We start from the raw sequence: 18,258 nt of genomic DNA, 5'->3' as shown, positions 1-18,258 counted from the left end.
AGAACAAGGAGGTTATGTTGAGCTTGCGTAAGACATTAATTCAACCTTAGTTGGAGTACTGCATCCAGTTCTGGGCACTTGCTTCTAGGAAGCATGTGAAGGAGATAGCATACAGAAGATTCACAAAAATGGTTCCAGGGATGAGGATGCTGGAGGCAAGGCGACTGGGAGGAGACTTTGAGGTATTCAAATCATGAGAGATTTAGACAGTAGATAGGGAGAAAGTGCTCCCACTCAAGTGTAATTCGCAAAAGCAGCAAAGAAGTGATGAGTCAGTGCAGACCATGATGGGCCGAATGGCCCTTACTGTACTGTAGCAAATTTTTGAAGACTTTCTAGATCATAAGGCATTGGGGGGGAGGGGGGAAGGATCTTTGGGACACCAAATAGGTTATAAAGATGTCAATAAACAAACTTCTTTGTGCAGCTCCGAAAAGATCAAAAAAAGCACTGCATTTTCAAATAAATCACTAAAACATTTCTGCAAGAGAGATTTACTGAAGTCCTTTAGCCTCAGATGAACATTTTTGCTGCTAAAGCAGCAATAGGCTGAAGATTTAATACCCTATTTATGAAATCAACATATGCTGTGTTTTCATCAAAAGCACATGGGGCTGTACATATTCACAAAATGTACATGCCTGTACTGTCAGAGATACCAAAATCTGACTGGGAGCTGATTTGCCTCCAAGCACATGTCACTGTAGCATTTATATTGCATCTGCCATTTTCAAGCAGGCCATTAACTGACAGTGCTTAGCTTGGCCAAATCAGCCCACAGTGTACTTGGGGGCTATGTACGCTAGCTCATTAGACTTCAACTCCAAGTGGGCTATTTCTATTGGAAGCAGTTTTGCAATATACCCTGCGTTCTGAACTAATATTCCTCGTTTCACTATTTTACAAAGTTTGGTATGGCTCCTGCTCTGACCAAGGCCGCAAGAAACTACAAAGGGTTGTGAACATAGCCAGACCATCACGCAAGCCAGCCTTCCACCTATTGACTCTGTCTACACTTCCCATTGCCTTGGAAAAACAGCCAGCATAATCAAGGACCCCATGCACCCCGGTCATACACTCTTCCACCTTCTTCCGTCGAGAATAAGATACAAAAGTCTGTGGTCATGTACCAACTGACTCAAGAACAGCCTCTTCCCTGCTGTCAGACCTTTGAATGGACCTACCTTAAGTTGATCTTTCTCTACACCCTAGCTATGACTATAACACTACATTCTGTACCCTCTCCTCCCCTATGAACTCTATGAATAGTATGCTTTGTTCGTACACCAATACATGTGACAAAAATAAATCAAATCAAAACATGAGACATGAAACACAACAAATGAGGAAATTTTCAAACATCTCTTCATTGCATTTATCCTTTTTAAAGAGAGCAGAAAATAGTCCATTTAATTCACCAAATACTTTTGATCAAAATACAAGTATTATAGACACATCTACTATTTTCAAAAAGTCATTGAGATAATATTTTACTCATGACTCTAATGAGAAAGAAGTTCACACAAGCAAGTTTACCTCTATGAAGAATTAGGAGCAAATAATAGCTAACCTTTGGTTTTATGTTCAGCAGCCTGCAAAAATAAAGAAAATAAGTTATAGAACTAGGTTCATTTTATCAACTTAGCAGAAAAACAACTTTTCTACTAAGTAGGGGCAAAGATGACCAATGACAAACGCAGCACCTTTTTTTGAGCAGCTTCCTTCTTTTTCTTCTCTTCTTGCTTTTTCTTTTTCTTTTCTTCCATCAAACGGTCCTCTCCTTTAGTTTCTTGTTCTTTCTCACTATTTCATTAAACAGACAAAAACAGTGGAAAAATTATTTTAAAATCTCAAAGTAAATAAAATCCTAAATCAAGTCAGAGTTACAACAACGAAGCTCACGCCACTAATTGACATATGGAGATAAAAATCAGTGTTTCAAAGATTTACTGCTGGTCTTCTCCACAAGAATCTTAAATTATTGCTACATATCTAGCTTTGTATAACATTGAACAAACAGTACTTTACTTTCATGGCACAGCGGTTAGCACTGCTACCTCTCAGCGCAAGGGACCCGGGTCCAATTCTGGCCTTAGGCAATTGACTGTGTGGAGTTTGCAGGTCCTCCCCGCGTCTACATAGGTTTCCTCCGGGTGCTTCCTCAGTCCAAAGATGTGCAGGTTAGGTTGATTGGCCATGTTCAATTGCTCCTTAGTGTCAGGGAGATTAGCATGGTAAATACTTGTGGTTACAGGGGTATGGCCTGGGTGGCATTCTTGTCAGTGCAGGCACGATGGGCCAAATGGCCTCTTCCTGCACTGTAGGGATTCTATAAAAATTTTAATCACCGGGCACTTCCAGAAAATTTCAACACTACAAATGTATGAATTGTTCAATATTGCGGCAATTAATTTTCCTTTTGATTGATGCTCAAAATTATTCGATGCAGTGATCCAAATTGAAAGTTTGTAATAAGGTGGTTTCAGTTTCACCAACATTCTCATAAGGGTCATAAATATAAGATACTGAAGTAATTCAGGAGAAACCTCTTTAGTCAGAATGTGGACCTCGATGTTGGATGAAGTGATAGCATAGCTGTAAAGTGGAAGTTCAAATATATGGGATAGAAAGAAATAGAAGGACAGGTTGATAATGAGGGATGAAGTAAATAAAGTGAGTGGAGGCTCCTGGTAATATAAATATCCTTGCTTGTATGCTGTAAAATCTATGCAACTAAAATGCTATGAGATTTAACGAGGCTTCCTTTGTCACTATTTTCATTTTCCACACCAGTTATCAGATTACTTTGAGCCACTTGTTCTATATTATAAAACTAAAATATAATACACCTTTAAGTATCAGCCATTTCATTTCTAATGCTTTATTTATTATTAATTCTAAGCATATGTGATTTCAGTGAAATAGCTCTAATAACCAGCTACGAAAGTAAAGAAATCCTTCAGTGTGTAAGTATTTGCATTACAGTAGGCAAACAAACTTCTACTTTAAAATTATTTAAAAGATTTGTAATTGAAAAAGATCGTTTCTTAAACCCATACAAAGACATGCATTCCCTTTCTGTTTGGTCACCACCTGAGCCGCCTACAATCTATACTTGGAGATTCATACAAAAACTGCTGCTCTTCTTCCTTCCGCACGTTCTCTCACACAGCAAATTGGTCAGGAGAAGCATCAATCACAACTGACAGGACCATCAGGACCACTTGCACCCCAATGCCAAGTACCAAAGATGAACTAAACTGCCTCAGGCTTACAAGTCACAATGTTCCCAGTGCAAGCACAGGCAAATCAAAAAAAATCCAGATGTATTTCAATGCATTCCCTTGGAAGCACTATGCAATCAGATACGTTGACACTTCATAAAATATGTACAGGAATGCACACTTCCATGAAATGCACTTGGAAAAATACAATGACTTAAAAATGGGAATATACTGCCTTACATAATTGTTCCAGAAATATACAACTACCTGTTTAAGTCTGCTAAATTTACAGAGTATCCAAATGTATTTTCTTAAGAAAATAAGCTCACAAAACCATTATCCCAATACATTAAATTATTATTGTCAGTAGCTTGCTACATATGTCAAGAGCTGTGGTTCAAGGCATTCATCTTTATGCTTGCAGGCAGAAAATAAACTTGGGCAGAAAATATAGCAGTATCTTTCAAGAAGATTGAAGGGTTACTGTTTTTGGAAAGTTATTGTAGATTATGAAAATGTCTTAACTATTAATTGTCTAACATACAAGCTGTTAGACCTTTGGGGGTCAGCTTTTGCAGCCTTTTCCCCCAAAATCCCAAAAACTCTGAAATGCACAGTTCAACATACCAAAGTGTATTTTTTATGAAGGGTAGACATTTTTTCTGAGACATACACATCACTCTCTGCTCAGACGTGCAGACTGCCAATCCTTCGTGAATTACAGGAAGTAACAGGTCACATAACCCAATGAGTATTCCACTTGAGGTAAGTGCTGCATGTTTTCTGCAGCTTTCAGCATGTTAACTTATTGCAGTCTACACCACTTCATTCAAAATTATTAAAATTGTTTCTAGCAAATTCCCACTATTTTTCATTATCTATTTAATGTAAATTATTGGCATTCAATTTGCAAAGTAAAGCCTTGATTTATTAAATAAACTGTGCCATTTGATTTCTTTACAAAGCACTTTTTGATATTAAAAAACCCAGAGGGTTGAAGCCTGTGCCATAGGATTGGCATATCTATAAAGTACATTCACGTATCAGAATTTGCCCACAAAATAACAGCGGGTTTAATGTACATGATGTTATTAGCACGCAAACCATCCAGCAATTTGAAGGAGAAATACCGAGAGTTGTGAATCACTCAAATTGCAGGACAAATGTCACTCTTTGTCATTAGCTTCGGAAGACAGTAGCTCCCCAAAACATCAGAGTTTCAAAAAAATTGCTGAAATTTTGCACCTTAATTAACAGCAAAATTTGCCGTTGAAAGTTTGAGTTGGGACTTAGTTCCATCATTAAAGTTCTTAATGCTGCTAAGACATCATGCCACTTAATCTCTCCCATGCAAAAAGGGAACTGAAACTGTGCCATCTCATTCCTGTACAAGCAAAGCGTTCTTAGAGATGCTTTTGTCTTTTTTGTTCTCTTTTGCAATCCAATCTTACCCTCTTTATTTTCTTTTCTGTATGTGATTTGATACCAATTCACCCTACCATCTCCGCCACTGAAGATGAGCTGCATTAAGAACTTTTTGCCCATTTGTTAGTTTATTAGTAAACAATTACTTCTCAAAAACTAATGAACAGAGTTCAATGAAACTGGATACACAGAAAGGGTATGGCCGAAGGAAGAACAGATTCGTTTTTGTCAAAGATGCAGATCCAGATCCTGAAATTGTTTAAAGGATTTGTTAACATTGGGATGCATGAAGAGTTGACTTTTTCAAAATGTGGATCAATTTACTTACAATGTTGTTGACTGTCTCAGCTGTCACAATGTGAGCAGAGTTTTCAGAGCAGGTTGTTGGATGAAGATTGGTTTGAAGCCTCCTCAGTGAGATGCGAGTGCTTAATAAAACTTTGCTTTGAGTTTGGTAGCTACAGAGCATCAACCAGGCAGGGAAAAACCTCAAGGAAGATCTCCGCAGTTATAACATTGAGTTAATGCAGTGTAGCAGAGTATATACGCTCTATCCTTCTGTACTGTCTCCTTCTGTGCTGATCTTTCTTCTTTCCCAATCTTAAAGAGATAGACAGTCTGAGCTGCCATTCATCAAGGTCCCAGAAGTCCCTTTGACCTTACCATGCCATTATCAACTTGCATTTGCAGCAATTTGTGGTACAAACTATTTCCAAGCTGAAGCATGAAGGAAAGGGTCCAACTAACAGGACATTTCAATCTGGGCTTTTGCTTATGTAATTTCTATTGTTTAAAATATATACACATTCTTTCTAATAAGAGATATTATAGCCATGTACCTTATATAAAGAGCCTTTATGGTAAATAGCTAACAAGGAAATCATGCAGAAAGTGCTGGGCTTCAGATACAAAATTTAAAAACCCCTGAGGGGAGGGATGTAGGACAATAACAGAAAATGCCAATTTGAAGGTTTCAAGCTGAGGTACAGAGAAAAATACAAGAGCAGGAACAGGATGTGGTTTTCTCAGAACTGAATTGCTCAGTAAGTCTGGAAATGTACAACTCGAATGCCACAAAATGGCTAATTTGACAAACTACAAAAATGCTCTTTACCTTTTTACTATTCTTGTCATGTTCCCATGAAACAAACTTGCTATAAGTGCAAAGAACACAGGAACATGGGACTTAGGATATGAAGTAGGCCATTCAGCCCTTCAAGCCTGCTCTGCCACACAATAAGATCATGCCCGATTTGAGTTTGGTCTTGAGTCCACTTTCCTACCTGACCCCCATACAGAATGTTTTATCACATGTGGGAATGATGCTGATAGGAGCAAGCAAGCCACATTTGTATAAAAAAATAAACATACAGGTATAAGAATTAGTAACAGGAGTAAGCCACTCGGCTCCTCAAGCCTGCTCCATCACTCAAAGGATCAAGGCTGATGCGATTGCAGCTTTAACTCCTTTCTTGCCTGTCCCTTGACCCTTAGCTGTTTTGAAGATCAAAAATCTGTCTAAATGGGAGCATATGGATGATCTCAAATGCCACTAATACAAAATTGTCTTCAATTGGTTAATTTTCCATAGCATTTTATATGGTAACTCAAGTGCAGCCTCGATAGGAAATATTGGATCAAGGCGGACAGATTTACTTAGGTCCCTATCATAGTCATACTTCTGTCCTTACCTTTAGGCATTTATATAATGCAAATCTATGTTCAATTTATAATAAAAACTGCCAATTATAAAACTGCAACACGACAATTGCATCCCACTGTCAATGACATGGGGATGTTATAGAACAACAGGATGGTTACAGCACCGAAGGCCTTTTAGTCAGTCACTAACATGTTGGCTCTCTGCAAGAACAATCCAGCTAGTCCCACTACCCTGCCCTCCCATTTCCCAATACTCATGGAATTTCATTCTTGTCTATTTTCCATTTGAAAGCCTCGAATGAATCTGCCTCCATCACCCCATCATTCCAGATCCTAGCCAGTCGCTGCATAAAAAAAGATTTAGTCACATCAACGTTGGTTCTTTTGCCAGTCACCTTAAATCCATATCCTTTGTCTTTACACCAATGGTAACAATTTCTACCTATCCTAGAATTTAGGTTAGTACTGCTGCCTCACAGCACCAGAAATCCAGGTTCGAGTCCAGCCTTGGATAACTATCTGTGTGGAGTCTGCACATTCTCCCCGTGTCTTTGTGGGTTTGCTCCGGTTTCCTCGCACAGTCTGAAAGATGTGCTGGTTATGTGTATTGGCCATGCTAAATTCTCCCTCAGGTCTACCCAAACAGGCGCCGGAGTGTGGTGACTAGGGGATTTCTATTGTAACTTCACTGCAATGTTGTCAGCCTACTTGTAACACTAATAAACTTCTATCAAGAACCCTCATGAAGTTGAGCACTTGCATCCTCTCAACTTTGTCTTATCCAAGGAGCACAACATGATTTGCTTCAGTCTGCCTGTGGAACTGAGGTCCCCACCCCTGGAATCAATCGAGTAATCTCTTCTGAAACTTCTCAAATCTTCAGATCCTGCCTAAAGTGCATTGCTTAGAATTGGATACGATATTCTAGTTGCGGCTGAACTAGTTTTTTATACTCTATGCCTCCATGTATTTTGTCATGGTTCATCCAGATACTGGTCAAGTAAAGGTACACATTGCACTACAGAAAATAAAATTTTGCTGACTGAAGTTACTAGTGACACTGAACACAAAAGAACTGCAATAACCCCAAAATGGGACAAGGTCGATAGACCCTCTGTAGCAATTGAGGTGCCTGAAGGAGTTAATCCTGCAGCAATCCAAGGCAGTGTGGGCAATTGGACAGTCAGCAGTCTCATTAGACGTGAAGCAGTAATCAAAAGCTGGAAAATCTCTCCTCTAGATCACAGAACAAAGCCAAGACCTGAATTCTGAAGTTGCTCACAATTAGACAACAGTGCTGGTCAACCATGCCTCAATACTAAAAACTATTCCAACTTTTTTGACCATTTTCCTTCTTTAAATGACAGAGAAGGTTTTATAGGCAGTTTCCAGTACAATCACAGATCCAAGAATGCATCATAAAAATGTTGACTAGAGATATGCGCAGGCATAACATTACCATCTATCTCTTACAGTGTTGTACATCAGAGAACACGAACTCTATTGTCAGTCTTTGATGTCTTCAAGTTGCCATTTCTGTCTCTTCACACCTTCAACTCTCCCCTCAACACTTATTGCTTTTTTTCCCCTGTCCTTTTCTGCTCCCCTCTCATTGAGATTTGGAATATCGAATACAAGTGCCCCGAATTTAAAATGTTTCCCTCAGTTAAAGATGTATTCAAATGCTTACAAACACAAAATACTGAGAAATGTTTAAAAATGAAATATTTAATTTTAGACAATATTTAAGTCCGTTTCGGGCATTTATCTTTTGCTATAAAAAGTCACACCTTCAGCAGTCGGACAGCTGAGCAATCTACATCATTTTCTGTACTTAAAATCCGACTGAAGATGTGCACTTGTATTATGCGATGCCTTTAACTTCTTAAGGCAAACCACTTTAAATGGCTTTTCACTCATCTGATATAGATTAAAAGTGCATTTAGTATCTTTACTTTTTTATGAGTTTCTGGTAGTCAAAGTAATTGCTTACACTGAAAAAACATTGGTTGAACAGCTGAACGACACTAAAAACAAAAACAAAGTCAGGTCCCACTGCATCTGTGGAGAGTTACCGTTTTGACAGACTCAATTTTAACACTACAGATGCTGTCAGACCTGCGGAGTTTTTAGAATCAGTCATAGAATAGAATCTTACAGGACAGAAGTAGGCCATTCGGCCCTTCATGTCTGCACCGGCTCCCAAAAGAGCTACCCAGCTAGTCCCATTCTCCAGCTCTATCTCTGTAGCCCTCTAAATTAATCACTTTCAAATACGTAGCCAGCTCTCTTTTGAAACCTCCAATGGAATCTGCCTCCATCACTCTCCCAGGCAGCGCATTCCAAGTGTGTAAAGAATTTTCTTTTACCTCACTCCGAGCTCTCTTGCTGACCATCTTGAAGTAGTGACCCCTAGTCACTAGCATACCAACTAGTGGAAACAGAAAATCCTTCTTTACCCGGTCAAATTTGTTTAAAATTTTGAACACCTCAATTAGGTCACCACTTAAATCTTTTCTCTTTCAAAAATAAGCCCAATTCCTTGAATCTCAAATTCCTCATTCCTGGTATCATTCTAGTAAATCTCTTTTGCACTCTCTCTAGGGCTTTAACATCCTTCCTTAAATAAGGTGCTCAGAACTGAACACAATACTGCAAATGTGGTCTGACCAATGCTTTGAAGAGGTGTAGCATCATTTCCTTGCTTTTATACTCTAGGCCTCTATTGTTTCCCCATGTTGCACCTGTATTGTCTCCCCACGTTTCTTCTACCAAAATGCATTACTTCACATTTCGCTGCATTAAAATTCACCTGCCAGGTGTCTACCCATTTGGCCAACTTGTTGTCTCGCTGAAGTCGCTCAGTGTCATCCTCACAATTCACTGTTCTCCCTAACTTTGAATCAGATGCAAATTTAGAGATTTTGCCCTCAACACCCATTTCTAAATCATTTATGTAAAGCAGAAAAAGCAAGGATCCCAATACTATTCCCTTGAGAATACCATTTCCAGCTCATCGCCAGTCTGAGAAATGCCCACATATACCTACCCTCTGTTTCCCATTTCTTAGCCAACTTCTAATCCATATTGCCAAGGATCATCAATCTCAAACATTTCTAATTTGGTAACCAACCTGCCATGCGGCACTGTAACAAATGCTTTTTGAAAGTCCAAATATACAACATCCACCGCCTGTGTCACCTCGTCAAAGAGCGCAATTAAATTTGTCAGACATGAGTGCCCTTATTAACCATCTAGTATTAACTCATTTTTCTCCAAGTGTATATTTATGTTATCCCGTTATTCCTCCATCAAGTTTTCTCACTATTGATGTCAAGCTGATAGGTTATCCTTTGCCCCTTTCTTAAACAGTGTCACATTTGCAATCCTCCACTCCCCTGGGACTAATCTTTTGTTCGGAGGGGCCTGGAAAATTTGGGTCAACGACCCCTCAACTTGCTCCCTTACCTTTCCCAACAAGTTAGGATGCATCCCATCCGAGCCTTGCGACTTTTCTACCTGGAGTGCTGCCAGCCTTTTTAGTGGGTTGGATCTCAAACAATGATGAATCAAAGTACAGAAAAGAGATAGCGAATCTGGTGAACTGGTGCGATGACAATAATCTCTCCCTCAATGTCAACAAAATGAAGGAGATAGTCATCGACGTCAGGAAGCGTAGAGGAGGACATGCCCCTTTCTACATCAATGGGGATGAAGTGGAGATGGTCGAGAGCTTCAAGTTTCTAGGTGTCTAGATCACCAACAACTTGTCCTGGTCTCTCCATGCCGATGATACAGTTAAGAAAGCCCATCAACTCCTCTACTTTCTGAGGAGGCTAAGGGAAGTTGACATGTCCACTATGACTCTCTCAAACTTCTACAGATGCATCATAGAAAGCATTCTTTCTGGTTGTATCACACTTGGTATGGCTCCTGCTCTGTCCAAGACTGCAAAGGACTACAAAGGGTTTGATCGAAGCCAGTCCATCACGCAAACTAGACTCCCATCTGTTGACTCCATTTACACTTGCCACTGCTTCAGAAAAGCAGGCAGCATAATCAAGGACCCCACACACCCTGGACATACTCTCTTCCACCTTCTTCTGTCGGCAAAAAGATACAAAAGTCTGAGTTCACACACCAACCAACTCAGGAACAGCTTCTTCCCTGCTGCCATCAGTCTTTTGAATGGACCTACCTCGCATTAAGTTAGTCTTTCTCTACACCCTAGCTATGACTGTAACGCTATATTCTGCAACCTCTCCATGACGGTATGCCTTGTTTGTACAGCATGCAAGAAACAATACTTTTCACTGTATAATAATACATGCAACAATAATAAATCAAATCTCGCAGAGACCTAGTCCCAGGATGAAAAGTGGTCAAAACTGTTCAGAAGGTATCGTAGAAATGATCAATCATTCTCAGTACGTTGTGAAACAACTCACATCAAGAGTGCAAAAATCAAAAGCATAGTGCCACCCTATGGTAAATTACCTCAGTTCCCAATTCCTGATGTATTTCATTGATCAAAGCCATACATTCAGGCAATGTGCATACTTGTTTTACAAAATAAACAAGAGGACCAAAACTGTACAACAGCAATCTTAAGGATTCATTGGAACACAGGTCAATACAGTAAAGTGAGCTTTTATGGACATTGCTGAATAAAGTAGTTTCATTTATCCACAGTACATCAAAAGTAGTGGCATTACTGTGGACATTTCAGATTTTATTTCTGCAAACATAAATATTTTGATCACATTTAACAAGAACATGAAAAAGATATTCTGCTTCGAAGCGAGTTAAAAATATTGTGCCTCACTGAAATGTTATAAGATCCAAAAGACAAGAAAAACCCCATATACCTCCATTTGTGAACATAACATTACTTGCCCAAATTATTGAGCATTTTCTATTACCCATTCTTGTTCAATTTAAGATCAAACTCCATAATCCTTCACTTTGAAATTTTAACAATTTAAGATAGCTTGGCAAACAGTGAGAACAATAGGAAAGGACTTCAGACATACATAGTATAATGGGAAGACAGGTGGTAATTGAATTTTGTGTAACAAAGTGTGACAGTAGATTTTAGCAGGGAAAACAAGGAATGGGAGAAAGCATGCAATAGAAAGACTTGTCTCCAAATGAACAAGATAGGCCTCGGTGGCCAAAAATTTAATTCCCTGAAAGTGCAAGTAAATTAAACCACTCAATGTGTAGTGTTTGATAGATTATACAGAGTACAAAAGCCCAGTCTACTCAATCTCTCCTCATAAGCTAACCCCCTCATCTCTGGAATCAACCTGGTGAACCTTCTCTGTACCCCCTCCAAAGCTAATATATCCTTTCTTAAATAAGGGGACCAAAATTGTACACAGTACTCTAGGTATGACCTCCCCAGTACCCTGTACAGTTGCAGCATGACCTCCCTGCTTTTATACTCCATCCCTCTCGCGATAAAGGCCAACATTCCATTTGCCTTCTTGATTATCTGCTGCACCTGCAAACTGTGTTTTTGTGATTCATGCACAAGGACCCCAAGGTCCCTCTGCACAGTAGCATGTTGTAATTTTTCACCGTTTAAATAATAGTCCATTTTACTATTATTCCTTCCAAGTGGATAACTTCACACTTACCATCACAGTAAGACAATCTGCTTTGGATCCAGGAAGTTTATGTGCAGAACCAATGTTGAGACCTCAAGCATGTTCATGATTACTGCTGGGGTTTAAAAGCGAAGATTACATTGTCCACCTGAGGTTTCATTTCATTTCCCACAAAGAACCCAAAACAGAGTGAAGCACTGGCTTGCAAGATTCTTTGCAGCCTTCAAAGAAGAATCCTGCTCGTGTCTCCGTTCTCTACATAGATTTGCTCCTCCACAAAAGAGGATATAATAAATGCATGCAAGGTAAAGCTTGGACACCAGAGTACTGTGCAGTCTGGACACCCCACCACATAAAAGGTCATGAAATCAATAGAAAAGTGTAAATCCATGAGAATACCAGGAATGGGGAACTATAGTTGTAAGGAAGTTGCACATCAGACCACTGCATCTTTTAAGGGAATGTTATTTGAAGTAGGGAAAAGTGATATGGAGAGAGTTGCATTGTGGGATAATTCTGCCAAAAGGATTAGTGTAAATATGATGGTGGCATAAAGCAAGGCTACAGCGACCCCATTGCTGACATCAGCATTGCTTGATGAAAGCAAGTTGAGGGTGTGATTTAGCCTAGGTACCATTGCTTTCCAAGAAGAGAAAGAGATCACTGATTCACCAGTGTCCTCAATCTTGTCTGCTAATTTTTCTTTAAAAAAAGAAAGTGCCAGTCATATGGCTAACACATACAGAAACCATGTTTAGAAGTCTCCAAATCACATTGGAGACTGAGAAACCGACATTTACTCTGGGCATTTCTATGTGCACTGCATATTGAGCAAATATCCTTCCGTCACAGTAAGACAATCCGCTTACCCACATCCAGGAAGTTTATGTGCAGAACCAATGTTTCAAGACCTCAAGCATGTTCATGATTACTGCTGGGGTTTAAAAGCTAAGATTACATTGTCCACCTGAGGTTTCATTTCATTTCCCACAAAGAACCCAAAACAGAGTGAAGCACTGGCTTGCAAGATTCTTGCAAGGCTTGTGGCTTTTGCTACCAAATAAACCTGTTGAACTTTAACCTGGTGTTGTTAAACTTCTTACTGTGTTTACCCCAGTCCAACGCCGGCATCTCTACATCATTGCAAGATTCTTTGCAGCCTCCAAAGAAGAATCCTGCTGGTGTCTCCCTTCTCTACATAGATTTGCTCCTCCACAAATGAGTAAGCGGACTGGTCAGTCTTGTCCTGGAGCACTGTTCACCTGCTTGGTTCAATTGTTGAATTACAAGTTATCAATACATATAAGAGCTAACATGATTCACAGCTTGGATCACCAGACATGTTATCTTGAGGCTGTCACAACCCTAGAAACACTCAACTAAACAACTAACCCGGATGACAGTTGTCAAGTGCCACAACTTGACTATATGATGTGCAAGTGCATTAACACCAACCTCCTAGCCATAACAGACACACCATACCCAACTATTTTTTGGCTCCACCACTTGGGAGATACAGTGCCCCAGCAACATTTTCTCGTGTTTTTGTAGGCCAAACATCATCAGTACGGATTTCAAATCTCACAGAAGGTACATAATGAGTGCTTGCTTTCTACATTCTAGAGGGCCTACTAGAGTAACTTGCATACTAGCTGCTTTCATATCCTTAATACCCAAATCCAAGATCAATATTGCATACTAGGTTTACTCCTCATCTGTTTAAACCAGGCTCTCACTTAAGACTGATTCCCCTTGCAGCTTGATGCATGTCACAGAGCTCTCCCATAGTCTATCTCACAAGAAATAGAAACAGGAATTGGCCACTAGGCCCTTCAAGCCTGCCCTGCCATTCTGTACAATCATGGCTGATCAAATCTGGTCTCAATTTCTTTTCTGTGCTATTTCCCCATAGCCCTCAATCTATCAAATATTTATGCACTTCCACTTTAAATACTTCTAATGATCCGGCCTCTGCAACCCTTTGGGGCAGAGAATTCTAGAGATTCACCACCCTCCATGAGAAGAGATTTCTACACGTTATAAATGACCAGCTTTTATCTTGTAGCTATGTGTCCTTGTTTGAGACTCTCGCACCAGCGAAAGCATCTCACCATCTATTGTGTCAAGTCCCCTGAGGATCTTGTATATTTGAATAAGGTCACCCCTCACTCTTCTAAACTCCAAGGAATGCAGACCCCAGACTATTTAGTCTCTCTTGATAGGACAACCCTCTCATCCCAGGAATTAGCCTGGTGAATCTCCTTTGGACCGCCTCAAATGTTACTATATCCTTTTTTAGGAAAGGGGACCAAAACTGTACGCAGTATTTCAGGTGAGGCCTCAGCAACACCCTGTACAACTGCAACAAAACCTCCAATCTCTTTACAATAAAGACCAAAACACCGTTTGCCTTCTTAACTACTTGTGGACCTGCCTACTAGCTTTTTAGAACATTTAGATCCCTCTGTTCTTCACTCATCTGCAGTCTCTCTCCACTTAGATAATCTGCTTTTTGATTCCTCCTACTGAAGTGCATGATCTCACACCACATTAAACTCTATTTGCCAGGTTTTCACCCAGTCACCCAATCTATCCCGATGCACAAGCAGAATGTCCTCATCTCAACATGCCCTTCCACCTACCTTTGCACCATCAACAAATTTGGAAACTTTACATTCTGTTCCTTCCTCCAGGTTATTAATTAGTAAATAGTGAACAATTGCAGGCCAAGAACTGATCTCCGCAGTACTCAGAAATCCGACAGTACAGGAGGCCATTCAGCCCATCGAGTCTGCACCGACAACAATCCCACCCCAAGCCCTATTCCCACAACCCCACACATTTACCCTGCTAATCCCTCTAACCTACACATCCCGGGACACCAAAGGGGCAATTTAGCATGACCAATCAACCTAACCTGCACATCTTTGGACTGAGAGGGGAAACCAGAGCACCCAGAGGAAACCCACACAGACACGGGGAGAACGTGCAAACTCCACATAGACAGTGACCCAAGCCGGGAATCAAACCCGGGTCCCTGGTGCTGTGAGGCAGCAGTGCTAACCACTGTGCCACCAACTCAACTAATTACATCTTTCCACTCTGAAAAGAACCTATTTATTCCAACTGTTTTTTCTATCTGACAGCCAGTTTTCAATTCATGCCAGAACAGTTCCTCCAATTCCACAGGCTTTTACTTTATGCACCAGCCTCTTATGCAGCACCTTGTCAAGTAATTTTTGGAAATCTAAATGCACTACATCTACTCCCCCTGTTACATTCTCAAAGAATGTAAGCAAATTTGTCAAACATGATTTACTTTTCATAGAATTATGTTGACTAGGTTTGATTATATTCAGCTTTCCTAAGTGATTGGCTATTTCCTCTTTATTGACTCCACATGCTGCCATTAATAGATGTTAAACTAACTGGCCTATAGTTCCCTGCTTTGTGTCTTTCTCCTTTTTTGAACAAGGGAGTCACATTGGCTGTTTTCCAATCTTCTGGTACTCTCCTAGAATTTAGCAAGTTACAAAAAAATTCCAACCAATGCGTCCACTATCTCTGCAGCCACTTCTATTAAAACCCTAGCGTGCACTTCATCAGATCCTGGCAACTTGTCCGCCTTTCACCCCTTGAGTTTCTCTAAAGTAAACTTTGCGATATTATTTGAAATCAGCCCATCTGATATCTTAGGGATATTTGTAATATCTTCCATTGTGAAGACTGATGCAAAAAAATTTAGCATATCTGCCATTTCTTTGTTTGCCCTTATCAATTCATCAGCCTCATTCAGAAGCGGTCCCATGTTTACCTTAGCCGCTTGCTTCCTATTTATATATCCATAGAAACTCTTACTGCTTATTTTAGTGCTGCTTACAAGTTCTCTCTCAAAAATCATTTTCTCCCTTCTTGAGTTCTAAGTCTTTTGCTGCTGGATCCTACAAACTTGCCAGTCCTCTGGTCTACCACTATCCTTCCTACCTTGCATACCCTGCTTTTCAATTTAACATTACCCCTGACTCCTTTGTCAACCATGGATTTTGCCTCTTGAGTTATCGCCCTTTTTAATTGGGAGCACTCTCACTCACTTGCAGAGCCTGCCCTCAGGGTTGTTCAAAAAGAGAGAACGGCAAAATGCAGTGATATACAATAGGAACAAACTGAGGTGCAGTTTGAGGCTGAACACCATAAATCCATAACCAGTCTATTCAACTTAAGTAAAGGCAGATATAATGGCATGAGGGAGGAGTTGTCCAAGGTGAACTGGGTAAACAAGCTAAGATACAGGTTGGTAGATGAGCAGTCGCAGATAGTTAAACAGCTGGTCCAAAATGCTCTGCATTTGTAACTCGTGGGTGATCGCAATCAGATGTCTTAAATTACTGTTTTTTTTACTACTTGTGCGTCACATTTTTATAATTGTTTTTTTCTTATTTGTGTTCCACATTTCCCTTGTGCATTTTTATAAATGTTTAGTTTTCTTTATTTCCTATTACCAATCATTTTACTGACAAATACAATCAGACTGGGAATATTACAAGATACTAGAGAAACAAGTACAGAGATTTCACCTGCAACTGTACAAGAAATAACTGTTATTTACCCAGGCTAAAGAACAAGGGACGAAATGCAAGTTACGTGGAAATAAAGCACCAAGGAGAAAAATAGACAGGAATAGGTGACAAAGAAGGGCAGAGAACTTCAAACTCTGGGATAAATAAAACCATGATATAAAAACAGCTCAAATGAGGGACCTTGTGTTATGCTATTATTTCACTACAGTCTGATCTCTCACTCTTTCCCAAATTCCAATAACATGTTGGGAGTGATGGTGTGGAACAGCAAAATAAAAGTGAAAAATTGAGTAACAGAGAAGGTTGACTCCAAGAGGACACATTTGGTACAGAAGTAAAAGAATTGGCTGCATCAGATTAGTTTAATTTGCTGGACACCTCGATGAAATAGAGTTGGTAGAGGATTTGTCCCACGATTGAATTTCCATCATGAACTTCCAGTCAATGGCCAAGCTAAATTGAACAATTAGAGACATGTACCCAAGCAGGATCACAAGTTTAAAAAAAGTGGCAGTCTGAATAGTGCTGGTTTTAAGTTGCATGTTTGGACAACAGGGCACGGTTTTTAAGAGAAATACAACGTGGTACATGATAGAGTGCCTGCTAGTGCCACAAATAATTATTCAGTCAGAAGCAAAATATTGCAAATGTTAGAGATCCGAAATATAAACAAAGTGCTGGAAATACTTGGCACGTGTCCAGGTGAGGGCAGCAGAGCGGTGAAGGTGATTGGCGGTTGCAGGTCACATTTGCATAAGTGCAGTCACTGCGACCAGAAGGTGGTTTGTGGAGGAGCTGCTGTGAAGGGACAGTTAAACCCCAAACAGTGTTTCCCTCCCGACCTCCTCCTCTAAGGCTAAGATCAAGTGTAGTATCGATATGCTGTGCTTGATTAAAGTCATTAGGTTATATTTTAGCTTCATTTGAAGCAATTTTTAAAAGCGGCATCTCGGCCTTTTGGCTAAGATGCAAATGAGATCAAGCCTTGGAGGAGGAGCTATGCCTACTCCAACCAGCTTGGATCAAGTAGATCAAGCCCAAGACAGGTGGTGAAAGCCCTGTCTTGTCAGCTTGGATCGGGAACTTGTTGAGACTCTGAATTGGACTTGATTTGATTGAATTGGAACAAAAATACAAAACAAAAGTTGGCAGGAGGACCACAAGCAAGGGACAGGTGAGTTGAGATTCTTTTATCCTTTTACTTGTATAAGGGCAATATCGTAAGAAGTTTAACAACACCAGGTTAAAGTCCAACAGGTTTATTTGGTAGCAAAAGCCACACGAGCTTTCAGAGCTTCAAGCTTCAAGCTTCAAGCCGGAGGAGATGCCGTAGCATCTCAGTGGACACGGTGGACAGAGTACCCTTCGTCATCCAGTGCTTCCCCGGAGCGGAGAAGCTACGGCATCTCCTCCGGAGCCTTCAACATGTCATTGATGAAGACGTACATCTCGCCAAGGCCATCCCCACACCCCCACTTCTTGCCTTCAAACAACCGCACAACCTCAAACAGACTATTGTCCGCAGCAAACTACCCAGCCTTCAGGAGAACAGTGACCACGACATCACACAACCCTGCCACAGCAACCTCTGCAAGACGTGCTGGATCATCGACCCAGATGCCATCATCTCACGTGAGAACACCATCCACCAGGTACACGGTACATACTCTTGCAACTCGGCCAACGTTGTCTACCTGATACGCTGCAGGAAAGGATGTCCCGAGGCATGGTACATTGGGGAAACTATGCAGACACTGC

General features: G+C 40.4%; 1 protein-coding gene across 9 annotated transcripts in view; it reads right to left on the bottom strand.

Annotated features, from left to right (window-relative positions):
* Window positions 1-18,258, bottom strand: part of tnrc6c1 (trinucleotide repeat containing adaptor 6C1) — a 175,764-nt gene that overhangs the window by 132,370 nt on the left and 25,136 nt on the right. For all 9 annotated transcript variants that reach the window (XM_078225501.1, XM_078225506.1, XM_078225503.1 and 6 more), the window contains exons 3-4: window positions 1,704-1,803; window positions 1,571-1,592 (exon numbers count right to left, since the gene is read on the bottom strand). In XM_078225501.1, coding sequence (XP_078081627.1) covers window positions 1,571-1,592; window positions 1,704-1,803 — 122 coding nt within the window. The remainder of the gene's footprint in view (window positions 1-1,570; window positions 1,593-1,703; window positions 1,804-18,258) is intronic.

Source organism: Mustelus asterias, chromosome 12 (genome assembly GCF_964213995.1).
Source record: "Mustelus asterias chromosome 12, sMusAst1.hap1.1, whole genome shotgun sequence".
Lineage (NCBI taxonomy): Eukaryota > Metazoa > Chordata > Chondrichthyes > Carcharhiniformes > Triakidae > Mustelus > Mustelus asterias.
Note: the sequence above shows the minus strand (reverse complement) of the source record. Positions and strands in the feature narration are given on the sequence as shown.